General features: G+C 39.9%; 1 protein-coding gene across 1 annotated transcript in view; it reads left to right on the top strand.

The window, feature by feature from the left end:
* The window catches only part of ROS1 (ROS proto-oncogene 1, receptor tyrosine kinase), a 144,092-nt gene that overhangs the window by 13,345 nt on the left and 118,994 nt on the right, over positions 1 to 11,753 (top strand). The window contains exons 5-7 of the mRNA XM_012002357.1: positions 2,728 to 2,788; positions 6,334 to 6,482; positions 7,203 to 7,341. Coding sequence (XP_011857747.1) covers positions 2,728 to 2,788; positions 6,334 to 6,482; positions 7,203 to 7,341 — 349 coding nt within the window. The remainder of the gene's footprint in view (positions 1 to 2,727; positions 2,789 to 6,333; positions 6,483 to 7,202; positions 7,342 to 11,753) is intronic.

The following is an 11,753-nucleotide window of genomic DNA, read 5'->3' as shown; positions in this document are numbered from 1 at the left end:
CATCTTGGCCTTTGGCTATATAGCTATATATAGAATGAAACAATAGAATATATATATATATTTATATATAATATACAATAGTCAAAATAGATCTTATTATAGCCAATTGGTCTTATTGTACCTGAAACATTTCAATGGCTTTTTACTGCTCTTTGGAAAGAATTACAAACTACAAAGGTCTACCAGCTCCACTGCCTGCCTGTCTTGACTTCATCTCACATTCTCCCCTTGGTCTCTGTGCTGGCCAGACTGACCTTTCCCTCTTTCTTGACATAGAAGACACATTCCTGCCTCAAAGTTTTCATCCTGTTGTTGCTTCTGCTTTTACCCAGATCTCTGCAAGCCCAGCTCCTCCTGATGACTGAAGTCTTGGCTTGGATCACCCTAATAAAGTCTGCTTCTCCACCTAGCTATACCTGTGGCTTTGACTTATTTTATTCCCAGCAATTTTCATTATCAGAATTATTTTTTGTTGTTAAAAATTTGTCACTCAGTTATTATCTACCTCCTTCTAAGGGAAGTCCTATACGGCAGGGAATTTAACTTTCGTGCTTACTGTTGTATTCTTAGACCACACAACCATGCTTGGCATGAAAAAGACCAATTGTTCAAATATTCTGAATGAATGAATGAATAATTTTTAAGGGAACAATGCCTCAATTCATATGGAGGGCGGTCGGGGAGGCTTCCTTGTGTTACAGAAGCTGGAAAGGGCACTGGCAGCCTATGTGCCAGTCTAGGAAACCAAGGGTGGAGCCAGAGAGGCAATAAAGATGGACTGACTATGATGAGGAAGATGGGAATGTGGGTGGGAACAGAGAGAGCTAGCTGATGCAGCCCCTGGGAAGAGTAAACTTGGACTCCACTGTGGAAATGGCAGCTCAGTAACGTGGAATGTTCCACATGAATGTCCCATCCAGGGGCTTCAGGCTCAAATTCTGTAAATTCCTTAAATCCAACCATCTTTAGATTCTCTCCAGGCAACTCAAGCTTGAGAAACACTGGATAACTTTATTTGAAGTCCAACGTTGAATTGCCACCATGGTTCAGGGAGGGGTGAAGGGAGGTGAAAGGAGTGGGAGGCTGGAGTTGGGGAGGGGAGAGAGAGAGAGAGAGAGAGAGAGAGAGAGAAGGAAACGTAGTTGTTAGCTTTACCACCACTTGAGATAACTTTTAAACTCCCAGAAGGATGGGAATTTTATTATCTATTTCCCCTGAACATGTCAGAAAAAACAAGACCACAATTTCCCCTGATTGTCAGGACTAGCTATATTTCAAAATAATCTGTATTTCCAAATACATCTCCTCTCTTCTCCTTAGTTTTCTTTTATGGAAAAAAACCGCCTCATGTTATATAATAATTTTGCTGTAAATTGGTTTGTTTATTCTCTGCAGTTAATAAATATGTTGAATGCTTCACTAAAATATGTAAACAGGATGTGAAACATATACTAAACCTTGAAATTAAATAATTCCAAACCCAAACTAAGGTATTTAAATTAATCCTTAACTAAGCAAACCTGGGTTTATCAGGCACCCTTCCTTTCAGTGTGCAAATCAAACGTTGAACTGTTCATATTTGCAAGTTATAGTTCTTCTTTTTAGGGCAAATGTATTGTGCCTGCTTTCTGCTATTACCATGAGAAACTATAGCATGTTGTCCTAGGTATTGTAGTTACATATTGAAAGACAGCAGGGAGATTGATCATGATTGTGTTGTAGTTTTACAATATGTGCCTTTTCTGCAAGTATGTGTATGTATGTGTGTGTTTTGTAGCTGATGTTAATGCATCTGTTAAGAGTTGCAGGAAATTTGTGTTTCAGTCATCAAGTTATGTACTGTATTTTTCATTAATGAGATAAAATGTAAATATCATTAAGTTTTCATTGATTTTAAAACTCAACATTGGTATAAAGATATTCATTAAAATGTTCAGCTACTACACAAATTTATAGTCAACTTTTAATTTTCCAAGGAAGACCGGGATATATAAAATAAGTAGTTAATCCCTAAGCATCATTTTACTCTAAAGTTTTAGGTTTTAAGCTCATTAAAACATTGACCAAGATGGCAAGCAGATGATTGTACTGCTAAACTCAATGTTTTTTCAAACTATATGATGTGCCACATTAGAAGGTCATCAAGTCAATTCAGCCAACCAAGAGTCGCATTAAACAAAATGAAACAATAGAATAAAATATCATTGTACATATAAGGGCACATCACAGAAAAGGAGTTTCTTTTGGGGACAATGAAAATGTGCTAAAATTAGATTGTGGTGATTATTGCACAACTCTGAATATTCGAACAGCGCTGAACTGTGTACTTTAAATAAGTGAGTTTACGGCAGGTGAATGTATTTCAATAAAACTTCTAAAAATGGAGGAAAAAGTAAAGATCATTTCAGGAATCTTTTTTTCAACATGTATGTGTGTACTAAGTTGTTTTGTTAAGTTATTTTTTGCTGTGGAGCATGGTCAAAAGTTTGGGAAGCGCCAGTCTAGCAAGTGGGAATTTTACTGCAGGGGAAATAGTTGACATAAACATGTACTTGCGTGTTAGGCACTCAAAGTTAGGCACTCAGAGTAGAATTTCAAAGATTTACTCACATATTGGGCAAAGATATACTTGCATATTAGATATTTGGATTTCAAAATTTAGTTGAAGCTTATCCGCAAAACCAGTACCAAGGCTGCCCTGACTGTCATGCTCTCTGTCTTCCACAGCGGGAGTCGTGTGAGGTTGGCTGCAGCAGCGCGGAACGTGCATATGAAGAGGAAGTACTGGGTAAGAAGACACACACGACTTTTAAAAAATAGGCTGCACCACTCTAGTGACTTGTACTTTTGTAAAGATAATGAAACACCTCTCAAAACATCTTGACTTCTACATCTCAGTAGGATCAAAAATATCTACTTAGAGAAATCAGTAATTTCAAACGTATAGGCCATTCTGATAAAGATTCAGCAAGATTCTTCTTTCAGAACAAAAAAGAGGAAACAGTACATGACTAATGTTTAGGACCAGATTTTGCCCTCAAGTTCAGTAGATACACTCACTTCTGTCTTAATGACAGACAAATGTACATCCTGAGCAGACTTGATGTCAGAGAATGCCACTGTTTTAATGACTGGAAAGTATACGCATATTGTACTGAATGTACCTTTCATTATTCAGCTAACAGTTATCCAATAGAGTGCCTACTATGTGTATGACTCCTCAAAAGGCTCTAGGAATTTGTAAAATGTACAGAAGCTATGCTTCTCAGTGTTAGATTTTGAGCAAGTAGGGGCCTTGGCTGTTTATCAGCTCCCTCTGCCTGATTTCGGAGTAGGCTGGGCATGTCACAGTAGCTTTGCCTTAGAGTGTTAATTCTCCAGTAGTTTCTAAAAGTCCAATGCTTTGATAAGTCATAGCTTCGATGTCAGCAGATATCATTTCCAGAATTCCCTAGGGCATCCTCCCACCGCGATGTAGACAGTTCCCTTAAGTCTGAAGGATGCTTGGCTCTTCCATACGTTGTAGTCCTTGACTCAGTGGCTTGTTCCTTGCTCTCAGTGGCTGATGGAAATCGGAAGGGGACTCTTGTCTTGCTGTTCTGATTTGCTTCTGCCCTTTAGTGCCCCACAAAAGACACCCTAGACATTTCTGTGGAGAGGTAGTGATACTACATTTTTTTTCTATGTTGTGGGAATTAGCTGTGGATAAAATGTATATTTTATGGTTTCCAAGCTGTGCACTGATGTGCTCCAGGCCATTACAGCAATCTCATGGGGAGCCATGGAGTATTTTAAACACTCAAGGCGGGAGCCATGGAGATTTTAAACACTCAAGGGGAACACAGAGATATGAGAAATCTGTTGGATGGTGATACCCAATCTGATCATAATACTGGAGGAGTTGTGCAGTAACCAACAGGTACACAGGCCCCATTAGTATGCAATTATTTTTATTTCAGGATGAAATAAATATACAGTTTCATCTTTCAATTTCTTATTTGTTTCAAACATCTACCAAATTGTTAGATACCAAATTGTTAGTCAATCTGGTATTAACACATTCGTATTAAGTTATACTACTTAAAAAATGGAACTGTTAGAGAATTCTTTTGGTTCAGAGAACCATAAAAAATTTCTGAGAAACTAAGGACACCAGAACTGAGGAAGTGTGTAATCTTTTATTTACATTCCTTTATTATATTCTAAAATTATATTACCAGCTTAATTATACAATTCTGTTAGAATACAAGTGCAATCAATGCTTTATTTTTATTTTTTCATTGGCTATGGATCAGTGTCTATGTACCACTAACAAATGAGATGTACTAAGTCTAAATAAAAGCATTTGTACTTAAAGACCATGTCTGTAGTCTGTTATAATTAATCCTTTCATCCATGATCCTAAGACCTTATTTGCATTTAACTCATCTGATTTCTAGGTCATTTATCAGTGGGTATGCTATGTTCGTTTTAGATACCTCTCATGTCTCTTTTCACGTGATGGAATATGATACTAGCTAATAACATCTTAAAATAAATAAATAAACATATATATTTGCCTATACAAAATATAAATGCATACACACACACACACACACACACACATGAGAGACAGAGAGAGGGAGTCTCGCTCTATCACCCAGGATGGAGTACAGTGGCACAATCACAGCTCACTGCAACCTCAAACTCCTGAGCTCAAGCAATCCCCCTGCCTCAGCCTCCTGAGTAGCTAGGCATGAGTCACCATGCCTGTCCAAAAATAGCTATTTTTCATTAGGCGTTTATGAGTTGACCACTTTTCTCATTAATTAATATGTGTTAGCTCCTTTTGTCCTCAGAGTTATACATACTATTATTAACTTCATTTTACAGGTAAGAAAATTGAGGCACAAAGTTTATATACTTGCTTGAGGCCACGTAGCTGGTAAGGGATATCTCTGAAATTATAACCCAGCTGCCTGGTAACAGAGCCTTTTCTTACCCACTCTGCCATGTACTGAAAATAGGACGGAGCTCAGTCTAGCTTCCCTTTTTCATTTGGCTCTCTCTTTGCCTTGATATTTTAGCATAAACCTACTTTACCTTTTTTTTTTCATATGTATCACCACGGCTTTGAAATATGTCTATGTTTAGCTATGATATTTACATTTACTTGTACTTATATAACTGATCACTTCTGCCTAGTTCTCAACTTTTGTCGTTTCTGGTGCCTCCTGGTTATTTTTCCTCACTCTGCTGATAACTCCATCATTGGAGTCCTCTTCAAGGTGTCCACAGCATACCTAATTCCTGCTATTGAGAGTCTCACAACAAGAAAGGGAAGGAAAGTGGAGCTGTGCTTTGCTTATTCAGTTATAATAGTCAAAAATGAACTATAAAAAGAAGAATCACTGAGAAAGGTTGTGCTAGGCCATTTTGTGAGCTAGGTCCTCAGATGACAATGGCTTTGATTTTTCTGGATTACAGAGTATGCACTTTAATTGGTCCATGTCTGGTATCTGTAGTGATGAGAATTGTATCAATTTTCTCTTAATCAGAAAGAATGAGGTCCTGGGAGTTTGTATTTAACTATTTTAAGCTCCCTACCAAATTTACCATGCTTTCTCAACCAGAGTGCTGATTCTGTTTCTATGAAAGAAAGCTGAAGCATTAAATTCATCACAATTTTGGAAAAATATAAAAAGTAAAGTAAAATCATTTCTTCACAGTGACATACTATTCAGAAGTCTAGCCCTTTGTACCGTGCCTGGCAAGCAGCACCTGGGAAATATGTGCTGCCAATTGTAATATGTCTAGTGTTTAAACGTCCTGAAATATTTTATAATGTGAGACAGCCGATCATAGCGTCCTTTGGAGTAAAGGCAATTGCTCTGTACATATAAAAATTATTTGTTGTTAAGATGCACAGCAATAGTAGAATTAGAGGATAAAATTTCAGAAACATATTGGGGTACACGTCCCAGGAGAATGAATGGTTCTGTTGTGCCACTGACATGCTCTGAGCACTGGGCCCCCCGGCCTGTAAGAGAGTAGCATTGTCAGAGAAAACTGGACAGCTCAGAACCCGCTGTGTCATCTGCCTGTAAAACCAAAACCTGAACAAAAAAATACTATGTTCAAAGATAACAATAAATTCTGTGGAAAAAAGACTGACAGACTGACTGATTGATTTTTAAAAATAAATTGAATATGCATAATTGATTATTCAGGTGAGTTATTGTGGCAAGACGGTTTTAGCAAGAGAATACGGAGAGCCCTAGATGAGACAGGCACACACTCTCTTGTGCTGATGCACAGGAGTGCATGGTGAGTGAAATCTTCTTTTCTCCCCAGGAAATGCAGACCTTCCAACTGCGCCCTTTGCTTCTTCCATTGGAAGCCACAATATGACATTACGATGGAAATCTGCCAACTTCTCTGGCGTAAAATACATCATTCAGTGGAAATATGCACAACTTCTGGGAAGCTGGACTTACACTGAGGTATGAAAGACTGCCTTTGTACCTAAACCCAGACCCTTTCCCAATTTTTAAAAGGGCCAAATTTTTACTTATACTAAGCATAAAGGCCTTCTAGAAAAGATTCAACTGTAAGATGGGTAGTTGGATTAGATGAATTTTAATCTCAGCTACTCTGTAACATGTTAATGCTAAGCCTTAACATTAAGGCTTATTTTATAGGGAAAATATAATATTTATGTTATAAGGAAAATATAATGTTGGATGTATATACTATTCCTTCAGTGCAGCATCACATAACCGTTCACCCCATTAGTCATTATCTGCCCATCCCAGCTAGGATGAGTCCAGCTAGGATGGAGGGCAGAAGAAAGATTCTCATGGGGGTTGTTGCAATTTAGAAGTACTGTCTGTGGTGGTCATCCAGGACTGTGTCTTTTAGGGAAGCATGAGAAAGTTTAGGAAAAAAAATAGTCCCAAGATACTATGTGTACTAACATAGAAAAATTTAAGTCCTTGAGATTATAAATGCCAAATAATTGAGTCCATAATTTTGCTATTTCGAAGGGGAGAATTTCTGAGTGAATTCTGCATGCTGATGTCTGAATGGCTTAGCACTAAGCTCCAGGCCTCTATTTCATCTCTGTCAAGCCATCCATCTTCCACAAATTAATCTATGCTCTTGTCTCCCAATGTGGCGTGGTGATTCTATACATGCTGATTATTGATCACTCCTTGATTTAGACCGTGTCCAAACTGTCCTATGTGGTCGAGCCCCTGCACCCCTTTACTGAGTACGTTTTCCGAGTGGTTTGGATCTTCACAGCGCAGCTTCAGCTCTACTCCCCTCCAAGTCCCAGTTACAGGACTCATCCTCATGGAGGTATGGTGTACACACATTGCTTATAAAAGGACATTATTGCAAAGCTTTGATTTAATTTGTTTTTATTTTAAACAATGAAATAAATATAATCCTTCCTATTAATCGATCCATTCAACAATTGGGTACATAACTATGTGCTAGGTAGTATTCTAGGTACTCACAATACCTTTAAGATCAAAAGAGACAATGACCCTTGCTCTTGTGGCGCTCACTTTCCTTTCTTTTTCCGAGACAGTCTTGCTCTGTTGCCCAGGCTGGAATGCAGTGGTGTGATCTTGGCTCACTGTAACCTCCACCTCCCGGGTTCAAGTGATTCCCCTGCCTCAGCCTCCCAGAGCAGCTGGGACTCAGGCATGCACCACCATGCCTGGCTAATTTTTTGTATTTTTAGTAGAGATGGGGTTTTGCCATGCTGGCCAGGCTGATCTTGTACTCCTGACCTCAAGTGATCTGCCCGCCTCGGCCTCCCAAAGTGCTGGGATTATAGGCGTGAGCCACCTCGCCCAGCTGGAGCTCACATTTTGGTGGAAGAGGAATATTCTGCAATAAACATAAGAAATAAATAAAGTATATTGTAAGTGGGATGGTGCTGTGTGCTATAGTAAGAGGAATATTTTGAGCAGGGTTTGTCATTTAGGGGATTGGAAATAAAGAGTGAGGAGGGAAGGAGAGGCCAGTGGCAGTATGAAATAAGGTGGCCAGAATGAGCCTTGATGAGCTGGTGGGGTAAAGTTTGAGCAAAGACTTAAAGGAGGCGAGGAAGTCAACCACGCAGTTGTCTCAGATAGAGAGTTACAGGCAGAGGGATGGTTCATGTGGAGGGCCTAAGGCAAGAACATCCTTGGCCTGATCAAGGAGCAGCTAAGGGGCCCATGTGGCTGAACCAGAGTGAAGGAGGCAGAGCAGTAACAGCTAAGGTCAGAGAGATGGGGGCCAGATCTCAGTCTACCTCAGGGATCTTGGTAAGGCATGTGGCTGTTATTCTGGAAGGAGAGTCACTGTAAGGTTTTGAGGAGAGGAGTGACATGATCTGATGCAACTTGCTTTATACATTAAAAGGAAAACTGGCTGCTGTATGGAGAATGGACTCTGGGGTGTGGGAGAAAGCAGGAAGAACTGGTAGGAAGCCATGTGGTGACCCAGGTGAGAGGCCCAGGAGTGGTAGTGGTGTGCTATAGATATGTTTGAATTCTATTTTTATTTCTTCATATAATTTTAGTCTTTTTATTGCCTAGGTTGTAAATTCTTTGGCTGTGGAAAAATAACATCTGTAAATAAGTTCACCTCCTTTTTTGTTTTATTTTTTTACTGGAAAGGTGGTTATTTTTTGTATTATATTTTTAATATAATTGAAAGGAAGATTGGGCACTTTTTTCATTCATTCAAGTATTAATCAAGGACCTATTACATACCAGACATTGTTCTAGACACCAAAGATGCTAAAATCCTAACACTTATGGGGTTGCATTCCAGCTAGGGAAGACAGTCGGATAAGTAATTAAGTAAAGGTATTTGTTGGGTCATGAGAAGACCCAATGAATAGCACCCTTCTTCTTAGTCTGAGTTCTGAACCAATAAAAGATAAAACAAAAACAGCCAGAAGATGGCTGCAGGAATGTCAGTATTATTTCTGATAAGGGCCAAACTGAATGATGATAGATTTTAAAGTAGGAGGTGGGATCTGACAGGTAGACAGAGGCTTGGTTGCATAGGGCCATACTGACCCTGATAAGGAGTACAGATTTTATTCTAAGTGTAACAGAATGTCTTTGGAGTGTTCTAAGGAGGGGAGGCACTGGTTCAAGTTTTAAAACTCTCAGTATGGCTGATGCGTGGAGAATAGACTGGGAGGGTGGAAGGAAGGCCAGGGAAGTGGGGGAGCTGTTAGGTGGCCAAGTCAGTCAGGCTTGATTTGGTGATGGCTCTGACTTGGGTGATGATGGGAAAATGGGGAAATGTTTGTCATGTATTTTGAAGACTGAGCTGTTGGGGTTGCTGAATGGATTTGGTGAGGAAGAAGGGAAAATCAAAGTTGCTAACTTAGACTTTCAGTCTGAACACCTGAGTGTCATCATTTACTGAGACAGGGACAAGGGTAAAGGAGGAGTAGCTTTCCTAGATAAAATCATCAGTTCTGTTTCAGCCATGTAAAATTTGAGATGTCTATTAGATATCCAAGTGGAGTTGCTGAGGAAGCAATTAAATGGAAGGATTGGGAACTCAGGAGGTAAGTCGAAGGTATCCAAACTACCAGTTTAGGAGTTATCACCATAGAGATGTGATTCAAGCAATGGGCCTGGAGGCAGCATGCTAAAACTGAATGTGGTTGAAAAAAAGGAGTTCAATGTGTCAGCCCAAGGGCCTTCATATTTGGTGGCCAGGAAAAAGAGGAGGGACAGCAAAAGACACAGAGAAGGAGAGACTCGGGAGCTTGCGGTGTCCCAAAGCCAAATGATGAAAGTGTTTCAAAAATGAAGGTGATTGAGTATGACACAGTGACGTTATCTCAGGAAAGCAACAAAAAGCTTTTTGTCTGCTAGATTCCTGCTTCCTCATTTTCCCACCCTTTGTACAGAATGTTGCCCTATCAGACTATAACTTTATCTGAGCTGCTGTCCTCTGAATACTAACACATCCTTAGAGCAATTCTAGTTCTAATAGAATTCTAGCTCTAAATAAATGTTATTGTTCTCTTGTTCAAAATATATTCATGGGATATCTATAGATGCATGGATACTGACTTTAAGAAGCTTACTGTCTTGTAGAAGAGATAAAGCATATGCCTAACTAACCTCACAATAAGGTAAAGCTTTATTAAACACATAGAAAAGGTACTGACAAATTCCCATGGACGTTTAGAGGAGGGAAATATTATTTCTGAAATGAAATACCAAAGAAATCTCTCTGGAGGAAGTCTCATTTGTTGAGTTAGACATGAGGTGAGGAGAGAAAAGGGCAGGTTCAGGTGTCTATGGGACCAGGGTCACCAAGATTGGATTCTAAGGCATGGAGGGAAAATAGTCGTATTCTGTCTGCTGGAAGCTTGCAATACAGGAAGAAAAATAGTGAGAATAACACTGGGAAGGCTGACTAGGTCCATCTTACCAAGAATCTTAAATGTCCTGGGTAAGGAGTTTGTACTTTATTTACAATGCATTTAGGAGTTATGGAAGATTTTAAAGCAGAGCAGTAATTGCTTCACATGCTTCTGAAAAAGAGAATTTTGGCAACTACACATAGAATAGATTGAGAGAATGAGAGAGATTTGAAAGTACAGAGGTAGAGACCAGATGGGAGGTTACTATATTATTTTAAGATTTTATCAAAACTGCTTTTTAAAAACAACATATATTGGGGTATTCTCTGACTCATTATTTTGAAGATGTGACTTCCATACCAGGAAAAGGATTCAAGCCTAGAAGCCTTAGAGGAAGGCAAATGCTGGGGCAGACACTGAGGGAGAGTTGTCTGGTCCCCTCACCCTCAGAGTTAGCTAAGGCAACCCAGGAAGACATGCTCCAGGCTGGATGCCCTAACCCTGAGCTCTGGAGATGTGCCTCTGTACAGAGAGCCTCAGGCTGAACTAGGCCTTGGACCTCAGCAGAGCTGAGTAGCTGATGAAGTTGGTTGGGGCATTTTTCCCCTTCCCTGATGGGTGCTGTCTCATTGCTTGTCAGATCTCAGGGTTTGTGTGGCCACCTCTGCTGATTATTCTGACTGGTCTTATTTACAGCCTCAGATCAAACACTGGCCTAGGACCATGTTTGAAATTTTCCAGATCAGAGTAGAATGAATTTTTCCATGTTCCAAGCAATGCCATATGTTATCCAACAGTGCTGGGACATTTTCTGGTGCTACAGAAATACCATGCAGAGACATTGGCTGGGCAAATCAAAATAATGAAAGCAAATTTTGCTGTCCATTTCTTGGCCTCTCTCCTGGATAAGCAAGCTCACATACCCTCTGTGTCTTCTGGACCCTACATGGGTGTCCTTAGGGATAGCATCTCATGTTTCTGATTCTCACTTTTCTAGCTACATCAAAACTTAGAAACTTATCTGTATTGTGTTAATTGCCTCATAGTCCTATTCTCTTTTAGCTGTGGGAACGACATGATTTTAGATGGTGCTATTGCCTTTTTTTTTTTTTTTTTTTTTAAGACAGAGTCTCGCTGTCGCCCAGGCTGGAGTTCAGTAGCACGATCTCAGCTCACTGCAACCTCTGCCTCTCAGGTTCTGGTGATTCTCCTGCCTCAGCCTCCCAAGTAGCTGGGACTACAGGTGCCCGCCACCACGCCCAGCTACTTTTTGTATTTTTAGTAGAGACAGGGTTTCACTGTGTTAGCCAGGATGGTCTTGGTCTCTTGACCTCGTGATCCGCCCACCTTGGCCTCCCAAAGTGCTGGGATTACA

Source organism: Mandrillus leucophaeus, unplaced genomic scaffold (assembly GCF_000951045.1).
Source record: "Mandrillus leucophaeus isolate KB7577 unplaced genomic scaffold, Mleu.le_1.0 Scaffold683, whole genome shotgun sequence".
Taxonomy (NCBI): domain Eukaryota; kingdom Metazoa; phylum Chordata; class Mammalia; order Primates; family Cercopithecidae; genus Mandrillus; species Mandrillus leucophaeus.
Note: the sequence above shows the minus strand (reverse complement) of the source record. Positions and strands in the feature narration are given on the sequence as shown.